The sequence below is a fragment of the Tamandua tetradactyla genome, chromosome 18, assembly GCF_023851605.1.
Source record: "Tamandua tetradactyla isolate mTamTet1 chromosome 18, mTamTet1.pri, whole genome shotgun sequence".
NCBI lineage: Eukaryota > Metazoa > Chordata > Mammalia > Pilosa > Myrmecophagidae > Tamandua > Tamandua tetradactyla.
The window spans coordinates 33,064,392-33,090,050 of NC_135344.1; the positions used below are offsets into that span (position 1 = coordinate 33,064,392).

At 39.2% G+C, this 25,659-nt stretch overlaps 1 protein-coding gene across 7 annotated transcripts in view; it reads left to right on the forward strand.

The window, feature by feature from the left end:
* Positions 1-25,659, forward strand: part of ACAA2 (acetyl-CoA acyltransferase 2) — a 52,188-nt gene that overhangs the window by 11,109 nt on the left and 15,420 nt on the right. For all 7 annotated transcript variants that reach the window (XR_013165132.1, XR_013165133.1, XM_077135493.1 and 4 more), the window contains exons 3-4: positions 22,282-22,410; positions 23,983-24,099. Coding sequence is in view for 5 of the 7 variants with exons in the window: in XM_077135493.1 (XP_076991608.1) it covers positions 22,282-22,410; positions 23,983-24,099 (246 nt within the window). In the remaining 2 variants the exon portion in view is untranslated. The remainder of the gene's footprint in view (positions 1-22,281; positions 22,411-23,982; positions 24,100-25,659) is intronic.

Below are 25,659 nucleotides of genomic sequence, written 5' to 3' on the forward strand. Positions count from 1 at the left end.
CTCTAACTTTCCTTCTAGTGACATACACAACCCTAAACTTCCTCTTTCAATCACAATCACACACATAATTTAGCCCTGTAATTATACTCATGATAATGTGCTACTATCATCTCTATCCATTTCTAACTATTTACAATCAACATTATTAAAAGTTCTACACAAAGTATCAGCTCCCATTCTCTATCCTCGTTCTATAATACTAGATATTAACTCCATGAATTTTATTCATTATTACTAATCCATATTAGTGAGATCATACGTTTGTCCTTTTGTGTCTGGCTTTTTTCACTCAACATAATATCCTCAAGGTTCAACCTTGTTGTATGCATTAGAACTTCATTTCTTCTTACAGCTGAATAATACTCTATCATATGTACAGACCATATTTTGTCTGTTCATCAATTGATGGACACTTGGATTGTTTCCATCTTTTGCAGTTGTGAAGAATATCACTATGAACATTAGTGTGCAAATATCTGTTTACATCCCCACTTTCCAACCTCTGCTGCAACCAGGACATGGTTCTTCTGAGTATATACCTAGTAGTCGACTTGCTGGATCATATGGCAGTTCTATACTTAGTTTGCTAAGGAACCACCAAACTTTCTTCTACAGCAGCTGAACCATTTACATTACCACCAGCAGTGAATTAAGTGTTCTTATTTCTCTACATCCTTTCTAGCACTTGTAGTTTTCTGTTTTGTTTTGTTTTGTTTTACTTTGTTTTTAATAGGGGCTATTCTAGTAGGTGTGAAATGATATCTCATTGTGGTTTTGATTTCATTTCCCTGAGAGCCATTATGTTGAGCAACTTTTCATGTGATTTTTAGCCATTTATATTTCCTCTTTGGAAAAATGTCTATTTGAGTCTTTTGCCTACTTTTCAAATTGAGTTGTTTGTCTTTTATTGTTGAATTGTAGAATTTCCCTATATATTCTGGATATTAAACCTTTATTGGTATGTGGTTTGCAAATATTTTCTCCTATTGAATTAGGCTGCCTTTTCACTTTCTTTTTTTTTTCTTTTTTTTTTATGTTCTACTCATAGAACATAGTAGACAAGGTAGATAAAAGGAGCATCAGACACAAGGTTTTCACAATCACACAGTCACAATGTGAAAGCTATATCACTATACAATCATCATCAGGAAGCATGGCTACTGGAACACAGCTCTACATTTTCAGGAAATTCCCTCCAGCCTCTCCATTATATCTTGCATAGCAGGGTAATATCTACTTAATGTGTAAGAATAACCTCCAAGATAGCTTCTCGACTCTGGAATCTATCAACCATTGACACTTTGTCTCATTTCACTCTTGTCCCTTTTGGTCGAGAAGGTTTTCTCAATCCCTTGATGCTGGGTCTTAGCTCATTCTAGAGTTTTTCTCAATCCCTTGATGGTGACTCTCAGCTCATTCTGGAAATTCTGTCCCACGTTCCCAGGAAGATTCACACCCCTGGGAGTCATGTCCTACGTAGACAAACAGGGGTAGGGTGTGGTGAGTTTGCTTGTGTTGGCTGGAGAGAGAGGCCACATCTGAGCAACAAAAGAGGTTCTCTTGGATGTGACTCGTACGCCTAATTTTAAGTAGGCTTGACCTATCCTTTGTGGGGTTTAGTTTCATATGAACAAACCCCAAGACTGGGGTCTCAGCCTATAGCTTTGGTTTTCCACACTGCTTGTGAGAATATCAAGAATTCAACTTGGGAGGTTGAATTTTCCCCCATTCTCACCATTCCCCGAAGGGGGCTTTGCAAACACTTTTCCACTCACTGATCAAATCACTCTGGGATTCATCGGGGCATCACCTGGACAAACCAACAAAATCTCATGTCCTACCCAAGGTTCCATGTACTTATGGTGTTCATCTAACTGTCTACATAAGTTATATTAGGAGATGCACTAATCAAAGTATAAATTTTGTACCAAATAAACATTTTTGCTTTAGTCTCATACACAAGGTGAAATTTTAAACATTAATTACCATCTATTTTCAGCACCCTGCAGTAATGACATTCCTTTGTTCTTCCTCATGCAGAAACATTTTTTAAATTTGTACATTTAGTCACTATCATTATAAACTCTAGGCATTCCTAGATTATACCATCTCAGTCTTTATCGTCTATCTTTCTCTCTGATTTCATTTATGCCCCAGCCCTCCTCCCTCTATCATTCTCACATGCAGCTTCATTCATTGTTTTAATGTAATTGCATTACAGTTAGGTAATATTGTGCTGTCCATTTCTGAGTTTTTATATTCAGTCCTGTTGCACAATCTGTATCCCTTCAGCTCCAGTTACCCAATATCTTACCCTATTTCTATCTCCTGATGGTCTCTGTTACCAAGAAAATATTCCAAGTTTATTCACTAATGTCAGTTCATATCAGTGAGACCATACAGTATTTGTCCTTTTGTTTCTGGCTAATCTTACTCAGCATAATGTCCTTAAGGCCCATCCATGTTCTTACATCCTTCATAACTTTATTCTGTCTTACAGCTGCATAATATTCCATCTTATGTATATGCCACAGTTTGTTTAGCCACCTGTCTGTTGATGGACATTTTGGCTGTTTCCATCTCTTAGTAATTGTAAATAATGCTGCTATAAACATTAGTGTGTAAATGTCCATTTGTGTCCTTGCCCTCATGTCCTTTGACTAGAGACAGCATATAGATGGGTCTTGTTTTTTAATCCATTCTGCCAGACTACGTCTTTTGATTGGGAAGTTTAATCCATTAACATTCATTGTTTTTACTGCACGGGTAGTACTTTCTTCTACTATTTTGCTTTCTGGATTTTATATGTCATATCTAATTTTCCTTCTTTTTACCTTTGGTCGTAGTCTTCCTTTCTACCCTCTTCTTCACACCTCTCTCTTCTGTCTTTTCTTATCTGTCTTTAGCACTCCCTTTAGTATCTCTTGTAGAGCTGGTCTCTTGGTCGCAAATTCTCTTAGTGATTTTTTGTCTGAAAGTGTTTTAATTTCTCCCTCATTTTTGAAGGACAGTTTTGCTGGATATAGAATTCTTGGTTGGCAGTTTTTCTCTTTTAGTAATTTAAATATATCATCCTGCCGTCTTCTTGCCTCCATGGTTTCTGTTGAGAGATCTACGCATAGTCTTGTTGGACTTCCCTTGTACGTGATGGATTGCTTTTCTCTTGCTGCTTCCAAGATTCTCTCTTTCTCTTTGACCTCTGACATTCTGATTAGTAAATGTCTTGGAGTATGTCTATTTAGATCTATTCTCTTTGGGGTATGCTGCATTTCTTGGATCTGTAATTTTAAGTCTTTCATAAGAGTTGGGAAATTTTCAGTGATAATTTCCTCCATTAGTTTTTCTCATCCTTTTCCCTTTTCTTCTCCTTCTGGAACACCCACAACACATATATTCGTGCGCTTCATATTGTCTTTCAATTCCCTGAGTCCCTGCTCATATTTTCCCCTGTATTTTCTTTTTCTTGCTGGATTTCAGATGTTCCGTCCTCCAGTTCACTAATCCTATGTTCTGTCTCTCGAAATCTACCGCTGTAGGTTTCCATTGTTTTTTTTCATCTCTTCTACCTTGCTTTTCATTCCCATAAGTTCTGTGACTTGTTTTTTCAGACTTCCAATTTTTTCTTTTTGTTCATTTCTTGCCTTCTTTATATCCTCCCTCAATTCATTGATTTGGTTTTTGATGAGGTTTTCCATCTCTGTTCGTATATTCTGAATTAATTGTTTCAGCTCCTGTATCTCATTTGGATTGTTGGTTTGTTCCTTTGACTGGGCCATATCTTCAATTTTCCTTGTGTGATTTGTTTTTTTTTTTCTGGCCTCTAGGCATTTAATTACCTTAATTAGTTTATTCTGCAGATTGCTTCCACTTTTTTTACCTAAGGTTTTCTTGGTGGATGAATTGCAGTCTGAGAACCCCTGCTGCTGTATCCAAAGGCCGTCAAGCCTTTGTAGAAACACAGCCACAAAAACCTCTGTTTCCTTCTTTTTGTTTGTTTTTATTTTCTTTTCCATCAGCCCTGTCCCCTTGGCACTGGGGCAAAAATGAGCGACCTCTGGTTTGACCAGGTTCATCTGAGCTGGGGGCTTATTTTTTTAGTAGTCAGAATTTGTTAATTAATTCCACAATTGGTATTTGATTGCACTCAGCCCCTGCTGCTGGTAAAGTCTCTTTCCTTTCCCCTCTGGGAAGCAGCCTGTGGGGGAGTGGCCCCAGCCACCGTGGCTTGAGGAACTCACGGTTCTGGAGGGGCTCTCAACTGATCCAGCTGGTCCAGACTGGGGTACTCTGTGTGTCCGGTCACTGACGTGGTCCCAGGAGCTGTTCTGTACTGTTTCTGGTTGTTTAGTAGTTGTTTTGGAGGACGAACTAAAATGCGTACCTTGTTAAACTTCCATCTTGGCCCGAAAGTCCTTTTCACTTTCTTGACAGAGTCCTTTTATGCATGAAAGTTTCAGTACATTTGAGGAGATCCCATTTTTCTCTTTTTCTTATGCTTTGGGTGTAACGTCTAAAAAACAATGGCCTATCACTAGAGCTTGAAGATGCTTCCCTACGTTTTCTTCTCAGAAATTTATGAAACTGCCTCATATTTAGGTCTTTGATGCCTTTTGAGTTCATTTTTGTTTAAGGTGTAAGATAGGACTCCTCTTTCATTCTTGTGGATTTGGTTATCTACCTCTCCAAGCACTATTACTGAAGAGACTATTCTGTCCCTGTTGAGTGGGCTTGACTGCCTGAAAATCAATTGACTGTGGGTTTGGGCCTACCTTGTGGGGCCTGAGGAAGCCTCGGAAGGGCTGGGTAGTTATGGATGTCCTAGTGGGCATGAGTGCATGTGCTCTCTGGGTGATCTTTGAAGCCGTGGCTGCTGGTGCCTTAAGAAGAGGGTGGCACTCCTGACCTCAGAGGAAAGAGATAAAGCGGAAAACTCCCTGCAGCTTCCTAAAGCAAGTCTTCAAACTACAAAAACCTGAGCTTCATATGGAGACTAGGGGCAACTTACTGGTCTGTCTGAATTGTTTACTGTTTGTTCATCAATTAGCAGAAGAATCCAGGAAAAATGCTTGTGAGAATAAATGCTTTTCATTAAAAAGGAGCATGCCCTGGTTGCAGCAGGGGTTAGAAGTCACCAAACACATTTGTGAAAACTGTATGATGCATTATTTTAGGTGGTAATAGGTGTGAAAGCACTTTTTTACATGTGCGTTAATTTTTTTGGATTATTAAAATATTGGCTAGTGAGGGATGTGTGTATTTATGTAATTTTTACTGGTATTGAAATATCTCCAGTAAACACATAAGACTAACCTTTGTTAAGGAATTATGTTTTATTTCTTTTAAGTAGCCTCCATTTCATTTTTGCTGCCATTTGTTTTTTCTATTGCAAATGTTTTATGTATCAAAAATGAAAGCTAGCTGTGTTAAGTAGCTTGAAGACATGTACTTCTGAAATTTAAATGTATATGTAATTAAATTTCGCTGCAGTTAGCTATGGAATTCAATTAATCTCTAAAGAAAGACAGTATGTAGACAAATTTACGTGCATTTTAAATACTAATTTTAACTTTTTAGTGCCTTCGCATAAGGAATCCATCAATTTTACTTTGGGGCCAATAGTAATAGCAAAATTTCTCATCTGGAAGATTGTAAACATTAGTGGGGTTTTTCAAAACCTGGTTTTAAGTAACTCTTTTCTCCTTCCCTAAACCAAAAAATAGAGATTATGGAGTAAGGTGACTTATTTTCTTCATGTCACTTTACTGTATTTTATTGCATGTCATATCCAATAGTTATTATTTTTAACTTTTTATTTTATAGTATTTCTAGATTAGCATGAAGTTGCAAAAATAATACAGAGAGGTCCCAGGTACCCTGTACCCAGTTTCCTCCAGTGGTTACTTATTAAATAATTATAGTACAATCTCAAAACCAAGAATTTGACATTGATACAACGTGCACACATCATTCTGTGCCATTTTATCACATGTGTAGATTATTGTAACCACCACCACAATCAAGATACAGAGCTGTTCCTTCCCCACAAAGATTTCCCTTGTCTACTCTTCTGTGGATGAAATTAACCCCAACTCCTTCAGCCACCATCTTTGATGCCTGGCAACCGTGATCTGTTCTCCATCTCTATAGTTTTGTCATTTTGAGAGTATTATATAAATGAAATCGTACAGTATATGACTTTGAAATTGATGTTTTCACTCGGCTTAATGCCCTTACAATTCATCCAAATTGTGTGTATTAATAGATTATTCCTTTTAATTTAATTACTGAGTATTATCCCATGTTACATGTGTCCCATGTGCTACAGTTCATATACCCATTCACCTTTTGAGAGTCATTTTGGTTATTTCCAGTTTAAGGCTGTTGGAAATAAAGCTGCTGTGAACAGTCTTATTAAAAAAAAAAAAGTCTACTGACCATAAATGTGAGGATCTATTTCTGAACTCTTGATTTGATTTCATTGATAAATATGTCTGTCTTTATGCCAGTACTGGGCTGTTTAGACCACTATGTATTTTGTTATATTACAAAGACTTTTTGTAATAAATATAGGTTATATTTAGACCACAATATTTTGTTATGTTACAAAGTCTATTACAAAGAACTTTGTTCTTCTTTTTCAAGATGTTTTTGGCTATCCAGGTCCCCTTACTCTTCCAAATACATTTGATAATTGACTTTTCCATTTCTGCAAAGTAAGCTGTTAGAATTTTTGTTGGAATGATGTTGAATCTGTAAGTCAGTTTGGGGAGAATTGACATCTTAACGATATTTAGTCTTCCAATCCATGAACATGGAATCTCCTTCTATTTATTTAGGTCTTCAATTTCTTTTAGCAGTGCTTTGCAGTTTTCTGTGTATGGGTCCTTTACAACCTTGGTTAAATTTATTCCTAGATATATGATTCTTTTGGTTTTATTATAAATGAATTTTTTTCTTCAAATTGTTCATTACTGGTATATAGAAACAATGCTCATTTTTTGTGTGTTGTTCTTGTATCCCACCCCTTTGCTGAACTTATTAGCTCTAGTAGCTTTGTTTTAGATTTCTCAGATTTTCTAAATACAGCATCATGTCATTTGCAAATGGTGAAAGTTTTACTTCTTCCTTTCCAATTCGAATGCCTTTATTTCTTTCTCTTGCCTAATTCTGTAACTAAAACTTCTAGCAAAATGTTGAATAACAGTGGTGACAATGGGCATCCTTGTCTTAGTCCAGATCTTAGAGGAAAAGCTTTCAGTCTTTCCCCATTGAGTATGATGTTAGCTGTGGGTTTTTCATATATTTCCTTTACCACATTGACAAAGTTTTCTTCTGTTCTTATGTTTCAAAGTGTGTTTATCAAGAAAGGATGTTGGATTTTGTCAAATGTCTTCCACATCAGTTAAGATGATCATGTGGTTTTTCACCTTCAGTTTGTTAGTAATGAAATGAACAAAATTAATTGATTTTCTTGTGTTGAGCCACCCTTGCATACCTGGAATAAAACCCGCTTCATGGTTTTTCATTCTTTTAATGTACTGCTACATTCAATTTGCAAGTATTTTGTTGAGAATTTTTGCATCTATATTCATTAGAGAGAGTGGTCTGTAATTTTCTTTTCTTGTAGTATCTTTGTTCAGCTTTGGTATTAGGATGATGTTTCCTCCATGCAATGAGTTAAGTAGCTTTCCCTCCTCTTCAGTTTTTTGGAAGAGTTTGAGCAGGGTTGGTATTAATTCTTCTTGGAATGCTTAGTTAGAATTCACCTGTGAAGCCATCTGGCCCTGGGCTTTTCTGCTGGGAGTTTTTGATAACTGTTTCGATGTCTTTACTTGTTACTTGATCTGTTGAGATCTTCAGTTTCTTCTAGAGTCAGTGTACGTTGTTAATGTGTTTCTCAGAATTTGTCCATCTCTTCTAAGTTGTCTCATTTTGTTGGCATACAGTTTTTCATAGTATCCTTCTGTGATTTCTTTTATTTCTTTGAGGTTAATAGTAATACCCCCATCCTGATTTTACTTATTTGTATCTTCCCTCTTTATCTTTGTCAGTATACCTAAAGGTTTGTCAATCTTACTGATCCTCTCAAAGAACCAACTCTTGGTTTTGCTAATTCTATGTTTTTTGTTCTCCATTTCATTTATTTCTGCTTTAATCTTTGTTAATTCTTTCCTACTGCTTGTTCTGGGATTAGTTTGCTGTTCTCTTTCTAGTTCCTCAAGGTATGCAGTTAGATCTTTGATCTTTGCTCTTTTTTTTTTTTTTTTTTAGAGAGGGAGGAAGGGAAGGAAAGAAAGACAGAGAAGGAAGGAAAGATGGAAGGAAGGAAGGGAGGAAGAAAGGGAAACATCTTTAAACATTTTCTTATTTTATTATATTTTGTTTGTTTGTTTGTTTTTTACATGGGCTGGGGCCGGGAATCGAACCGGGGTCCTCCGGCATAGCAGGCAAGCACTCTTGCCCGCTGAGCCACCGCGGCCCGCCCGATCTTTGCTCTTTTTAATGTAAGCATTTAGGGGTATAAATTTCCCTGTCAGCCCTGCTTTTGCTGCAGCCCATATGTTCTGATATTTTGTGTTTTCATTTTCATTAGTCTTGAGATATTTACTGAATTCTCTTGCAATTTCTTCTGTAACCCACTGATTATTTAGGAGGGTGTTATTTAATCTCCATTTATTTGTGAATTTTCCAATTCTCCACTTGTTATTTATTTCTAGCTTCATTCCATTATGATCAGAGAAAGTGCCTTGTATGATTTTAATCTTTAAAAATATTTTAAACTCTGTAGCTTACTCTTATGCAAGCTTCGATTAGACATTGCTACCTATCATGATGTGCCAAACTGTCCGCGACTTCTCGCTCAGCTTCTGGTCCCCGGCCGGCGGAGGGAACAGGAGGGAGAGAGAGACAGACGCAGACAAATCCGCGCTGGTGAGAAACACAGGTCCAAGACACGTAGCAGTTGTAAGCACAGACCTTTACTGGAGTTAAGCTTGCATTCTCTGTTACAGGTTCCGCGCGGGACAAGATGCCCCGCGGGGGAACAACCTCTATGCGGCCGTCAGGCACGGCTCCCTGTGGGTTGTCTCCACCCACCCCGTCCGGGTAACCTCTTATATACTGTGCCCAAACCCAATAGGTTAGTGCCACGTATACAGAGGTGATTGGAAGATAGGGTTGGTGGGCGTGTGCGTCATTTGCGGAAGCAGGATGTGAGCGCCATCTTGGCTCACTCGATGGGCGGGGGGAACTCTAGAGCAGGCTGCAGCGTGTCCACTAGGCCAAACCCGGAAAGCGGCTCTCTACATCTCCCCCTTTTTGTTTTTATAAGAGGCATGGTCCGTAGACCGTATTCTTGTACCCAGTGTCTCTATTGATGATGGTGCTCCCGTGAGCTTGATTAGCCCACTACTTGTTTTGGTGCTTTGGGGAGTCTGGACTAGGCTCCAGCCATCTTGCGGCTGAACCTCTGGCACCGACCAGAATGCTCACCTCATATAGAGACCGGAGAGCCCGTGAGCTGGAAACCACGTGACTCTCCCTGCAGTGCTTCGCCTCGCAACTGGGTCAAGCGGGGATTATGAGAGCGACAGCCAGGGCATAGGAAACGCTGTGGAGGCCTCGGTGCAATGGCTAGAGCCAAGCCCAGTCTGGCCAGGACTGCGGCCGCAGCTCCACCGTCGAGGCGGCTAGGCGCGCAAAATTAACAGCCTCTGGTGCCTAGCTAAACACGGGTAGTGGCCAGGGAGCCTGCAACAAACCTTGCTGACAAGAGCTTTGCCCCAGGTGATTCAGACGGGCTATCTATCGAGGAGGGACGCACACCCACATTTGACTGGGAAGACATAGCTAACATGGTAGAAACACGTAGTTGCTGCTGTGTCTGGAACAAGCGTTCTAACAAACATTTAACAGTGACTAAGCCCACTAATAGTCCCACTGCCACGAGAATCCAAGTAGTCAAATTGGGCCAAGAGAACCATGAGGTGACTCGGTTCCACAGACTTTGTACAGTCTCGCCCAGTTTGGAAAGGTCGAAGGCAACGGGGGTTATTAAAACTGGTCCCCCTTCTAAACAATCGAAGGGTGACCGGCGCTTTCGTTGCTATCTCGTCAGTCGCCGCCGTCATCAGCAGAGTTGGAGGCCTGATCTGATGGTTCAGGTTGAAGGCTTGTTGGTTTTTTAGGCAACAGCTCCGTGGCCTCCTCGGGCGATGTCACGGTTCTCACCAGTCTTTCCGGAACCCACACTGGTTGACATCCTGGCTCCTGGGGAAAAACACAAACAGAGCCTCTGGCCCAGCTGAGCACTGGGTCAGGGCCTTGCCATTGTCCTGACAGGACATCCTTCCAACGGACTAGACCTCTATGTGGAGGACTCGGAGTAGTGTGCTGAAGAGCAGGTGTCATTCCTAGTGAATTTTCATTTAAAAAATTGTACGTAAACAAGGCTATGGACAGTTGAGCCTTTGGGGACAGGCCGTGGCCTATTCCCCCTTTCTGTTTCTTTAGTAAGTCTTTGATGTCTAAGATGAAAATAGACCAATGCTCTGGCAGAGCTGAGAGAAGGGGCAACCCCATCTGAACAGGTCCTAAGGATTCCATGCAATTATTAACGGCTCTTAAATCATGTAACAATCTCCATCTGCCTGATTTTTTCTTTATGACAAATACGGGTGTGTTCCAAGGCGATGTGGAGGGAATGATATGGCTCTCTTTTAGCTGTATAGACACTAGAGTATGCAATGCTGAGAGTTTTTCCTGTGATAATGGCCACTGAGGCACCCGCACCGGGGTACTGGTCTTCCATTTTAGTTTTATAGGTGTGGGTGGGAATCTCCCCTCAGTGGCCCCTAGGAAAAACCCAGGCCTCGTCTGTCAGAATTGGAGACAGCTTGTATAGGCCTTGCGCGCCCGTGCAATGAGGCTCCTAAGCCTTTGCCGGGGACATATCCCATTCTTTTTAACAAGCGCTTAGAAGTTGGAGAACAGCCACTGTAATTACCTGATTCGGCCACCAGAGGGAGCCCGTGGTGAGGGTTTTTGGCGAGATCACCAAAACCATTCACCGGAAGCCGCCGCGTCCCTGCAGCAGGCGCTGGCGGGGCGGAAGGCTGCGTGGGTGAGACAGGGGGCCTCCCCCAATCGATCAGCGGAGGCGCGTCTGCACCCTCGGTCTCATTACTATCTGACTCCGAGTCAGAGTCGTCCGAACTAACGTCTGACTCTGGCGGCTTGCAAGTGGGCGGCTCACTTTCACAGGAGCCGTCCGCTAAAAGGGTCTTTAAGGGAGCTAACAAAGGTGAACTTCCTGACTGCCCCATGCTTGCAGTCGGCACTGTACTTTAATCAATCGGGGAGCTCTCCCGATTCACTGGGGCTACCTGAACGCCCACAGCCCTTAACTCTCACGTAATAGGAAGCACTTACCTTCCCACGGTGATCAGGCGTGGAAAGTCCGCTGCGAACTCAAGAAGCACGTCCTCACCAGCTCGGGGAAAGGCAGCAGAAGGGTCCCCGTACGGGCCACCACTTGTCCGCGACTTCTCGCTCAGCTTCTGGTCCCCGGCCGGCGGAGGGAACAGGAGGGAGAGAGAGACAGACGCAGACAAATCCGCGCTGGTGAGAAACACAGGTCCAAGACACGTAGCAGTTGTAAGCACAGACCTTTACTGGAGTTAAGCTTGCATTCTCTGTTACAGGTTCCGCGCGGGACAAGATGCCCCGCGGGGGAACAACCTCTATGCGGCCGTCAGGCACGGCTCCCTGTGGGTTGTCTCCACCCACCCCGTCCGGGTAACCTCTTATATACTGTGCCCAAACCCAATAGGTTAGTGCCACGTATACAGAGGTGATTGGAAGATAGGGTTGGTGGGCGTGTGCGTCATTTGCGGAAGCAGGATGTGAGCGCCATCTTGGCTCACTCGATGGGCGGGGGGAACTCTAGAGCAGGCTGCAGCGTGTCCACTAGGCCAAACCCGGAAAGCGGCTCTCTACACCAAACCTCAACCAAAACCATTTCAGCCAATCCTAAAGAATACCTAGGGCAATATGAAGATTCTACAACAGTTCCATGCACTAGGGTAGCTTTCCAGAAGCCTACAACTCCAAATGGGTCCCTGAACCAGGTAAGTCCTGAAACCTAGAGGGCCAGCCTCTCCGGAACATCAGCTACTTCCATCTTACCCCATATTATCGACAGCCCCTTCAGACATGAAAAAATTAGAATGGGCATAACCCAGATTCCCCTAAGGAGTTGGAGAGAGATCAGAGGTGATGATGGAGTTATATCGAGAAGATAGGGCTTAACAAATGAATGTGATTGCTGAATCATTAAATTGATATTTCTTTTAGTCTCCGGTATCTTAGAGCAACTAGAAGTAAAAACAAAATTGTGGGATTGTAACCCATACCAAACTTGGAAATCTATTCTACAATTAATTGTTGCACTGTGCTTTGAATTGTATTGCTTTTTTGTATGTATGTTATTTTTCACAAAAAAGAAAAAAGTGTCAATTGTGATGATAAAATTTAATCCTTCTAGCCTCCAATGTTCTAGAGCAGCTAGAAGGAAAAATGTAAGATGATAGTATGATAACCCATACAGAACCAGACACACTCTGGGATTTGTCCTGTAACTACTTATTGAAGAGTAGTTTGAAAACTATTGCTTTTTTCTTTCTTTGCTTTGTATGTATGTTATATTATACAATACACAAGTTAAAAAAAAAATCCTCCCATTAGTTTGTTAATCCTACAACCTAAAAACAATGAACATATTGGACAGACCTTCCCTCTACATACATTAACATGAATACGTACATATGAAAATCTGAGTTCATGCCAAACTGGGTCAAATTATGCATATATACAAAATGGTATATAATCTGTCTTTTTCCCCCACTTCCTCCATCATGTCTATTAATAACTACAGTATTATTCTCAGAAAAAAAAGTACAAAAACAATTTAAAATGTATATATATATATATATTGAGACCTGTTTTGTGACCCAGTGTGGTCTGTTTTTAAGAATGTTCCATAAGCATGAGAAGAATGTATATCCTGCTGTTTGGAGTGCAATTCCAGTATATGTCTGGTAGGTCTAATTCATTTATCTTATTTAGGTCCTCTGTTTCCTTGTTGATCCTAGGTCCAGATGTTCTATATGTTGATAAGAGTTGTATGTTGAAGTCTCCCACTATTTTAATAGAGACATCTATTACTCCCTTCCATTTTTCCAGTGTTTGCCTCATGCTTTGGTGCACCTTGGTTAGATGTGTAGATCTTTATGATTGTTATTTCTTCTAGGTGAATTGCTCCTTTTATTAATATATAATGTCCTTCTTTGTCTCGTAACATTTTCACATTTAAAGTCTATTTTGTCTGATATTAGTATTGCTACCAATATTTTTTCTTCTGTGGGAGATCTTTTTCAAACCTTTAACATTCAAACTATTTGTATCTTTTGGTCTAAAATGAGTCTCTTGTAAACAACTTATATAGATGGATGAGGTTTTTTATCCATTTTGCAGATCTATCTTTTGGTTGGGGAATTTAATTCATTAACATTCAGTATTGTTACTGTAAAGGCAGTACTTAAACTTCAGCCATTTATTTCTTTCATCCTTTTAGTTACCCTTACTGATAATCTTCATTTCCATACTCTCCTCCTAGCCTCTCTCCTGTCTTTCTTTTTTAGCTGGTAGAACACCCTTTAGATTTTCTTGTAAAGCTACTCTCCTGTTAGTGAACTCTCTCAGCTTCTGTTTATCTAATGAACTCTCTCAGCTTCTGTTTATCTGTGAATATTTTAAATTTGCCCTCTTTTTAGGAGGACAGTTTTGCCAGATAAAGAATTCTTGACTGACCATTTTTCTCCTTCAGTGTCTTAAGTATATACCACTGCATTCTTGCCTCTGTGGTGTATGATGAGAAATCAGCACTCAGCTTATTTGGCTTCCCTTGATGTAGTGAATTGCTTTTTTCTTGCTCCTTTTAGAATTTTCTTTATCTTTGGCATTTGACAGTCTGATTATTATGTCTTAGAATGGGTCTATTTGAATTTATTGTCTGGAGTATGTTGGGTTTCTTTGATATGCATATTCATATGTTTTATAAGGGTTGGGAAATTCTTAGCCATTATTTCCTCAGATATTCTTCCTGGCCCTTTTCCCTTCTTCTAGAACACCAGTGATGCATATGTTTGTGTACTTCATGTAGTCAATCATTTCCCTGGGACCCTGCTGAAATTTTTCCATTCTTTTCTCCCTCTGTTCTTTTTTCTGTTTGAATTTGGTTGCTCTGTCTTCTAGCTCCCTGGACCTTCCTTCAGCCTCTTCAAATCTGCCGTTGTGTGCCTTTAGTGTATTTTTAATTTCATCTATTATGCTTTCATTCCCATAAGATCTGTTATTTTCCTTTGTATGCTTTCAATTCCTTTATGCTCACCCCATGTCTTCTTAATATTCTTTATCTCTTAGCAATCTCCTTAAATTGACTTACGAGATTTGTTTGAACATCTTTGAATAGTTATTCCATATGCTGTATCTTCTCCAACTTTTCAGTGTGTTCCTGGGCTGAGCCCTATCTTCCTGAGTTTTAGTATGGCTTGTGATTTTCGGCCGATATCAGATCATCTGATGATCTTGATGGGTTTTCTAAAGGTCAGTTTCTCTCTCTTGTCTAGGATTTTGTTGCTAACTAGGTATGTGCTAGGCTTATCTTTGACAGTTGGTTCATCAGTATTTCCCAGTCAAAACAGGGCCAAGTACCCATGCAGTTGATATAGACCAGCTGCAGAGGGCTCTGGGAGAGGGTTAGGAAGGACTCCAAAAAACCTTTTTTATTTTTTTTCTCCTTGCACATCACCAGCTACACTTTCTAATCTGTCCAGCAGACGGCACTCTTCACCTACCTATTACCCTACAAAGGCAGGCTGTTATGGCCCTTTGTCAGTTCTATCTCTTGTGCACTCATAACGGTGGCACCCATCAGTATCTAACTAGGATAAGCAGGGCCAGCGGGATCTTGCATTCCAACTTCACCAGCCAATAACTGACACAGTACTGGGTTGTGTCCCCTCAGAACTTGGGGTGGAGAACTCCTGTGGCCATTCCAATCTGTAGCAGACTACCTACCACTACTTCCCTCAGGTGTCAGGGATAAGCACCAGGAATTACAGACAGAATTATTCACTCTCTGACCATAGATTTTCAATCTCTTCATCACACACTTCCCTGGCTATTGTACAGTGCTCCCCTTTTTTCCAGAGCCCCCAAGAAGTTAATTCAGAGTTTCTGCCTGGCCACTCACTGCTTTTGGGAAAGAAGTAGGTTCTGCATTTCCCTCCCTATTACTCCATTTTCCTGGAAATATATCCTTTGGCTTTTATATGTCTTTTTTTTTCACTTACTACCCTTTTAATTATTCTTACTGATACTTCATTTCTACACTTTCCTCCAAGCCTCTCTCTCCTGTCTTTTCCTTTTGGCCTAAAGAAATTTTAAACTCTCCCTCATTTTTGAAGGACAGCTTTGCTGGGTAAAAAATTCTTGGCTGGCAGTTTTTCTCTGTCAGTATCTTAACTGTATAACACCACTGCCTTCTCACTTCCATGGTTCCTGGTGAGAAATCGATACTTAGTTTTATTGAGCATCCTTTGTATGAGATGAATCACCTTTCTCTTACTGCTTCAGAATACTCTCTTTATCTTGAACATTTGACATTCTAATTAGTATGTGTCTTGGAGTAGGTCTATTCAGTTTTATTCTATTTGGAGTATGTTGCACCTTTTAGACATATATTTATGTCTTTCAGTTAGCATTGGGAAATGTTCAGCCATTATTTCCTCAGATATTCTTTCCTCCCTTTTCCCTTCTCATCTCCTTCTGGGACACCCATGGCACTGTGTACCCTTTGTGCTATCATTCAGTTCCCTGTGACCTTGCTCAATTTTTTTCACTCTTTTTTCTCACTGTTCTTCTAAGATTTCTGATATCCCCTCCACTAATTTGTTGATCCTTTCTTCTACCTGTTTAAATCTGCTGTAATGTGTCTCTACTGTATTTTTAATTTCATCTATTGTGCCTTTCATTCCCATAAGACATTTTTCTTTGCATGCCTTCAGATCTTTCTTTGTGTTTACCTGCTGTCATCTTAATATCCTTTATGTTTAGCCATATTTTCCTTCATCTCCTTGAATTGATTTAGGAGATTTGTTTGAATATCTTTGATTAGTTGTTCCAAATTCTTGTGGCCCCTCTGACTTTTAAATTTGTTCCTTTAACTGGGCCATATCTTCCAGTTCTTAGTATGACTTCTAATTTTTTGCTGACTTCTAGGCATTATCTTGATGTGTTTACTCTGATGGTCAGTTTATCTCTTTTGCCTAGGGTTTTTTTTAATGTTGAAATATCGTCACGTACATACAGTCCATTCAAAGTATACAATCAGTGGTTCACAGTATCATCACATAGTTTGTGTATTCATCATCATCATTTTTAGAACATTTGTATCAGTCCAGAAAAAGAAATAAAAAGAAAAAGCTTATACATCCCATACCCCTTATCCTCCCTCTCATTGATCACTAGTGTTGCAATCTACCCAAATTGTTTTACCTCATCCCCTCTATTATTTATTTTTTGTCATTTTTTTTTACTCATCTGTCCATACCCTGAATGAAGGGTGCGTCAGCCACAAGGTTTTCACAATCACACATTCATATTGTAAAAGCTATATAGTTACATAGTCCTGTCTTCAAGACTCAAGGCTAATGGAATACAAGTCAACAATTTCAGGTTCTTCCTCTAGCCATTCCAATACACATTGAACTAAAAAAGGATATCTATATAATGCATAAGAATAACCTCCAGGATAACCTCTTGTCTCTGTTTTTTATATCTCTCAGCCACTAAAACTTTATTTTGTCTCATTTCTCTCTTCCTCCTTTTGGTCAGGAGGGCTTGCTCAATCCCTTGATGCTGGGTCCCAAAACGTGCCCAGGAGTCATATCCCTCTTTGCCAGGGAAATTTATACCCCTGGGAGTCCTGTCCCACATAGTGGGGGGGCCAGTGATTCACCTGCCGAGTTGGCATAGAGAGAGAGGCCACATCTGAGCAGCAAAAGAGATTCTCTAAGGGTGACTCTTAGGGCTAATTTTAAGCAGGCTTAGCCTCTCCTTTGCAGGAATAAGTTTCATGTGGTTGAACCCCAAGATCGAGGGCTCAGCCTATTGAATTAGTTGTTTCCACTACCTATGAGAATATCAGGAATTCCCCAGATGGGGAAGTTTAATATGTCCTTTCTCCCCAGTCCCCCAAGGGAACTTTGTGAATTTTTTTTTATTCTCTGCCCATATTACTCTGGGATATATTGGGGCATCATGTTAACCTGTACAAACAAACAAGATTTTCACACCCCATTCAAGATTCCATGTGATTATGGTATTCAAATAAATTGACCATACACGTTAAATTTGATAATGCGTTAGCCAAAATATAAATTTTGCACCAAATAAATCTCTCTTTCTTTGGTCTCACACAGAAGTTAAAGTTTTAAAATATAGGCCATATCATCCTTTACCCAATATTCTGATTTACCTTAGTCGTATCCAGATCAGCTTCATTCATCTCCAGTGAAGTCTGATCACTTTTTCAACTTTTTAAACAGTTGCTGTATGGGTTAATGCTGGTTTTCATAGCTCCAGTGCTCTAACTCTGAGTCTCAGGTGTTACATAAATACCCAAAGTTTCAGGAATTGACCAGATCATACACAAATAGCTCAGCATCTCAGAATTTAGAAATAATAGTTAGAACTCCTGAATATATGTGACTGCTATAAGAACTTATGATCTAGAACTCTTTATTATAGGTCCCAACCTGATAACCCATGCTCTCAACTTCTATTTTCTGAGTTTGTTTATTACAGTTATCCATATAAGTGAGGCATGATAATATTTGTCATTTTGTTTCTGTCATTTCATTCAGCCTGTTGTCTTTAAGGTTCATTCACCTAATTGCATGCCTCACAAATTCATTCCTTCTAGTAGCTACTCAGTTTACACCATAGTCCCGCCTTCTATTCCTCATTTGTTTTACCCTTAGGCCACCTCCATTCATTGCAAATTGTGAACACTGCTGCCATTAAATATCTATGTGCGAGTGTCCATTCATATCCCTACTCTCATTTTCTCCAGTTACATACCTAACAGCAAGGTTGCAGGATCAGATTTGCATAGGATTTTATTGTTGATTAATTTTGTGCTCAGTGCTTTTTTGACACTTGGTTCAGTTTATTCTAGATCTTTATAATTTCCCATGTTTAACTGATCAAAACAAGACCAGGGACCCATGAAGGTGATACAAACTAGTTCCAGAGGGTCCTGGGAAGAGGGTCAAGAGAAATGCCCAAAAGCCTCTTTTTTCCCCGCCTCCCATAAGCTGCAGTTCCCTGGCCTGCCCAACAAACCTTTCCCTACAGTCCAAACGAAGGTGTATATTCTTTCAACTTCTGCTGGGCAGTTGAAATGATGACAGTGGGAACCCTATTCTTGGCAAGCTAGAACAGCAATTCAGAGCCAGACCCAGCAGTACAAACTTACTAATCAGAAGCTACACCCACTACTTGACCATGTACCACTACCACCCTCTAACCTTTTCCCAGGGAGGAAGACCTTCACACCGTACTCAGTCTGCAGCAGCCAGCCACCGAACACATCTGAGGCAAGCCTCCAAGGTGTAGAAATGGGTGCTGGCCACTGCCATGGGACTGATTCATTCACAGTTTTTGCTATAGCTTCTCAGTCTTCCCACTCTGTTCTTTCCTGGATGCTGTATAGTGCTCCGCCAGTCTCCAGAATCCCAGAACTGTTGATTCAAACAGTTTCTCCAAAAACCACTGGCTGTTTTCATAGGAGTGTGTCCTGTATCTCCTTACTCCACCATCTTCCCTGGAAGCTCCAACTTGATTCCTTTGTATAGGCAAATAATATTCCATTGTCTCATTTTTGTCTCATTTTGTTAATCTAGCAGTTGATGGGCACTGGAGTTATTTCCACATTTTAGCTTATTACAAACAATACTGCTATAAATATTCCTGTACAACTTTTTGTGTGGACATATGTCTTCTTTTCTCTTGGATATATACCTGGGGGTAAAATTACATAGTCATATGCTAGGTCTGTGCTTAACTTTTTGAGGAATTGCTGAACCGTTTGCCAAAGCAGATGATTATTTTATCTTCCCAGCAGCAGTGTATGAGGATTGCAGTTTCTTTATATCCTCAGTAACACTTTTTTTTTTTAATTCTAACCATCTAGTAGATGTGAAGTGTATCATTTTGATATTGATTTGCATTTCCTGATCAGTAATGTTGTTGAGCATCTTTTCATGTGCTTATATATTTTCCTTGGAGAAATGTCTATTCAGATCCTTTCCCTATTTTAAATTGGGTCATTTGTCTTTTAATTATTGAGTTGTAAGAATTGTTTATATATTCTGGATACAAATCCCTTATCAGAAACGTGATTTTCAAATATTTTCTCCAATTCTGAGAATTGTCATTTTACCTTCTTGATGTTGTCCTTTGAAGCACAAGTTTTTAATTTTGATGAGGTCCACAATTTATTTATTTTTTCTTTTGTTGCTCATGGTTTTGGTGCCATATTTTTAAGTGTCCTTTGCCAAATCCAAGGCCATGAAGATTTACCCGTTTTCTCCTGCGAGTTCTGTAGTTTTCGCTCTAACATTTAGGTCTTCGACCCATTTTTAGTTCACAATTATCTATATTATGAGTCACTTTTTTTGCATGTGACTGTCCAGTTGTCCTAAGATCATTTGTTGAAAAGACTCTTCTTTCCCCATTGAATGGTCTTGAAACTCTTGTCCACATCAGTTGATCATACAGGTCTTGTTGGGAGTTATGCAGATGCACTCGCTTGCAGTAAAAGAAATACCCAAACACAAGAGGATATGGGTGAACAGGGGACTGCTGTCTTGTTAGAACAACCTCGAGTGCTTAAGAGGGCAGACTTTTATTCACACAGGCAATGCCCAGCTTTCTCATGAATAATGGCCTTTGGCAAAACAATGATCTTAGGTTTAAGTCCTTATGGACACACAGTCTGAGAAACTTATCCCAGTTCTTATTTTGGGGGAACATTTTGCACATGGTTTGTTGAAAGCACCTCTCCCAATTTCCTTGAGGTTATTCGTGCACACAATAGTCTTTGCTGCCAAGTAATGGACACTGCCTTCAACAATCCATGTCCTTGGCCTGGCCTGATTCTGACCTTTTATTTTTTATTTTTTTTATATTAGGAAATGCACTAGTCAAAATATTAATTTTTTGGTGAAGAGCTTGGACATCAGCATTTAATTATAAAACTTCCAGCTTGTTCTAGTTTGAAAGTTGCCAAAATTGTGATGTGCCAGATTGGAACGGTTTTTTAAAGGGGAAATTTATTAAGTTGCAGTTTTACTGTTCTGAGGCTATGAAAATGTCCAAATTAAAGCATCCAGGGGAAGATACCTTGGTCCAAAAAGGCCGATGATGTTCAGGGTTTCTCTCTCAGCTGGAAAGGTACATGGCGATGCACCTAGCTTTCTCTCCAAGAATCTTCAACAGCTTCCCCAGGGCTCTGTCTGTTCTCTTGGCTCTGTTGGTTCTGGTAGCTCCAAAGCTTTTTCCAGAATGGTTCTCTCTTAAAGAGCCCCATAAGCAACCCCACCTTGAATGAGTAGAGAAACATCTTCATGGAATCCATCTAATCAAGTTGCTGCACACAATTGGGTGGGTTGCATTTCCATGGAAACCATCAAAAAGATCCTACCCAGCAATATTAAATGAGGAATAAAAGGACTTGACTTTTCTAGGGTACATAATAGTTTCAGTTTGACACACAGGGTTATTCTAATATGCACCCAATGTTGAAATCCATAGCCTTGATACTTAACTGTTAAGGAACATACTACTTTGAGATAACCTATTCCAACAGTTCTAATTAGTTTAAATTTGTCTTATACTGAGGACTTAATAAAAGGTTTTCTCTAAGTAAAAAGCATTTAGGGCGGGCCGCGGTGGCTCAGCGGGCAAGAGTGCTTGCCTGCCATGCCGGAGGACCTCGGTTCGATTCCCGGCCCCAGCCCATGTAAAAAACAAACAAACAAACAAAATATAATAAAAATAAGAAAATGTTTAAAGATGTTTCCCTTTCTTCCTCCTTTCCTTCCTTCTATCCTTCCTTCCTTCTCTGTCTTTCTTTAAAAAAAAAAAAAAAAAAAAAAAAAAAGCATTTAGTATATCTAAAAACCGTTTGATGCTGTGGGAATGTAAAATGATACAGTCATTTTGGAAGATAGTTTTTGTGGTTTCTTACAAAGTTACAACATAGTCATACCATCTGATCCAGCAATCACATGCCTGTATATTTACTTAGATGAGCTAAAGACCTGCCCATACAATACTTCACACGAATGTTTGTGGCAGTTTTATCGTAATTACCAAAACTTGGAAATAACTAAGATGCCCTTCAGTAGGTCAGTAAGCATGTGGAACATAATTACAATGGAATATTGTTCCATGATAATAAGAAATGTTATCAAGCCTTGAGAAGATAAGGATGAATATTAAATGTATATTGCTAAGTGAAGGAAGCCAATCTGAAAAAGCTACAGACTATGGTTGCAACTGTGTGACCGTCTAGAAAAGGCAAAATCTATATAGACAGTAAAAACTATGGAGATAGTGATTATTGGGACAGGGGATGAATATGTGGGGCATAGGGGATTTTTAAGACATTGAAACTGTTCTGTATACTATAATGGTGGGTACATGAACTTATGCATGTGTCAAAACCCATAAAACTGTAGAACACAAAGGGTGAACCCTAATGGAAAATATGGACTTACAGCTCATAATATATCAATGCTGATTCCTCAGTTGTAACAAATGTATCATACTAATTTACTACAAGATAGAAGGGAAAACTGCAGGGGCAGGGGGTGGGGATAGTAGTATATGGGTACTCTACTTTCTGAGCAATGTTTCTAAAACCTAAAAACTGCTCTAGAAGAAAAACTCTATTAAAAAATACTGTTGACCAAATTACAGTTTTTACTCTAATCATAAACACATGTATTATGTAAAATATACTGTTCCTATAAGCATGGTGTCTTATAAATTTTCATTTTTGATAAATTGCCAACATTTCCATGTATTTTATCCTTGTTCTCAATTCCTAGATTCATAGAGGACATTCTTTTCCTTCTTCCTCTGTTCCAGAGTTCTTCAGATGCTGCATACCTAGCAAGGCACGTAGGTTTGCGTGTTGGAATCCCAAAAGAGACCCCTTCTCTCACTGTTAATAGGCTCTGTGGCTCCGGTTTCCAGTCTATTATAAATGGATGTCAGGTATGGGCAGCATTTTTTTTGATTCTCTGAAAATAGAGTAATAGTTATTAGATGAAATGCCTCACTTTGGTATAATATCATAGGTTTTCATTTTGCTGTGTTAATAAGGAGAGACCAGTATTTTATTCTTCCTGAAAAAATTTTCAAAGGAGGAAAATAGTTTTTGAAAACTAATAATACTGTCATTTATTGAATGATTCCTTTGTGTCAAGCACTGTGCTTATTTATAAACAGCATCACAGTTAATCTTTGCAAGCATCCTATGAGGCAAGAACTGTTATTCCCATTTTACAGATAAGGGGAGTGATTATTAAAGGTATTATTACTGTTACAAAGTCTTAGAGGCAGAATTTGAATCCAGGTCTGCAAGAGTTCCCTGTAAAGCACTTTGAAACACTGAAAGAAGAACGTGAGGAGAGGAAGAGTTGTAGGTTTTAGAGGTTGATAAGAAAATGTATTTTATTACAAAGGAATTGAATGATATTATTATAAGTCAAAGTATAAATTAATTTGACCTTTTTATAGGACATTTGAGCAAATATTTTTGCTCCCCTGAGCATACAATAGAAAATACACTGAAATCCAATTTTAGTAGTAAAAGTCTTCATTTTGGGCAGTGCGACGGTGGCTCAATGGCAGAATTCTCACCTGCCATGCCGGAGACCAAGTTCGATTCCTGGTGCCTGCTCATTCAAAAAAAAGAAAAAGAAAAAGTCTTCATTTTATTACAAAATAAAATAAAAGTTAGACATTGTAATGAATAACTTACTTTCACTTTAATTTGTTTCTGAAACAATGTATTTTAAATAGTGACCCTGATTTTCTAAGCAATAATTTTAAACATCAGCCTCTTGGGACCATACTATTTGCTTCTTTTCTGAGAAGTGCAAATGTTTGGAAACAACTGGAAGAATGAAATGGATTCCTTTTTATATGCCTCCAAGGTTGAACTAGTTCTTGTAAATCTCTTGTCTCCTTCAGCTACCTCCATTAATAGGATAAATTTTACTCTTGCTTTTTTTTAAAGGATCTGACCTTTATTATCTGCTGACAGTTTGTTCATTTATACCAGACATTAATATCTCTCTGATTTTCAAGATTTGTATTGAGTTAAGAATTACCGTTCCCAATCAAAATGCAGTTAGGGTCTGCTACTAAGGCACAAATGATTAAAGTCTGTTAGTTTCCCCCCCTGTATCTTGAGAATGGATACTTTCACAATGCTTTACAATTAGTTTTAAAAGCATTTCCTTTTGAGTCACTGTAAGCTAAAAAAGACATTGCTTATTTGAATTACCATTCATTTGTACATACTACCTAATATGCACTTCTGGCACAATAGAAGTCTCTATTTATTTGTTTATTTTTTGTATGCTGTATGGCAGGGTCACATTTCATTGTTTTTCCATTTGTTACTGCAGCACCATTTGTTGAATTTTGTTTGTTTGTTTGTTTGTTTTGCTTGTTTGTTTTTTGGAAAGTGCATGGACCAGGAACGGGTGTCCCACATGGCAGGCAAGAATCCCACCACTGAACTACCCTTGTACCTCCTGTTTGTTTGTTTTTAAATAGGAAATTTGTGTTAAAGAAGCTGAAGTTGTCTTGTGTGGAGGAACTGAAAGCATGAGCCAGGCTCCGTACTGTCTCAGAAATGCGCGTTTTGGAACCAAGTTTGGATTAGATCTCAAGGTTAGATAATTAAATTTATAAAAAATCATTTCTTATGCTATTAATAATTTTAGTGACATAGCTTTTGGTGGGAAAGAGAACCGATTTTGAAATCAATTTTGTTAATAGGGGATTGGCAGGATATGAATGAATTGAAATTTGTAAACTGTTTCAACGTCCTTCTTTCTTTTGATATTTAACCCACAAAAAAATTAGACTGTATCTCAGCACACCTCTGGTCATGGAACTGGCAAGTGGAAGTGGCCATAAGCACAGGAGAGAAAGGAAGAATTGGTTAATAAGATTGGAAAAGGCTTAATTAATCTCTCCTGAATAATTGGTAACTTCAGTAATTAAATCTTTACCATGATTCATGGAAATTTTATTTCGAGGGTAATTTTCATTGAGTAGATTTCTTCGTTACAGAAAATCGTCTTGGAATACAGATTGTATTGTCTAGCCCACATCAACCAGACAAAAAATATTCCTTAGGTTAATGAGAACTACAACCTAAAAATATTAATACTAATAAAGAATAATATTATACTGTCCTTTGCATATGAAAGAACTGATAGCATATTTTTAGCACTTTCCAATAGTAATGATTGATTTTCACTGTTCACTAATAGTTTCTCATCTGACTCCTTTTGAAAGTTGAGAGGAATGAGACAGAACATAATATATAAATATTTTAGACACCAAATATATTGGAGAAAACCTTTGGAAAAATAAGTCAGTGAATCAAAAGGTGGTGAGGCAGTCTGAAAGAAGCAAGGGACGTACTTACCAGAGACTGTAATTGTATTACAAATAACTTTTTCTGTTACTCACGTAACCTCTCCCAGGTTCTTCTCAACTGCCTAGTAAGTGATAGAGCAAGCTGTTCCTATCACTGAAGGCATGGGATGAAAACGGAACACATATATACTCTTTCCCAAGAAGCTCATAACTGGGGTTTACAAAAGTGGCCACAGGAAAACACAGCCTGAGAGTGCATTACTTACCTTGACTCTTAGCTTGTTGGGGATGGTAACCCAAACCCAGTGTCTGCTCCTGTTGTCTTTGTCTCCTGACCCATAGTCACCATGTGTGAGAGCATCTCTAATCTGACAGTGCTTGGATTGTCTGGATCTAATCCAGTTCACTGTCTGGAACACGGCATCCAGACCCATGGCCCGATACTGTCTGGAACATGGGGCCGTGGGACTGGATGCCATGTGACAAGACCAATAGGGGAGGAGATGACTCCTTCAACTCCTTCAGCGAAACAGGCACCACAAAGCACGTGCCTCGAGCAATGTTTCTAGACATGGAACCCATGGTCATTGATGAAGTTCCCACTGTCACTTATTACTAGCTTTTCTACCCTGAGCAGCTCATCAGAGGCAAGGAAAATGCTGTCAGTATTTCCTTGCCCACAGGTATCATATCATTGGCAAAGAGATCATTGACCTCGTCTTAGACACAATTTGTAAACTGGTCTACCGGGACTTCTTGTTATTTTTGCAGTTTTATGGGGGAACTGGTGGGTTCACCTCCCTACTAATGAAACGTCTCTGTTGATAATGGCAAGAACTCCAA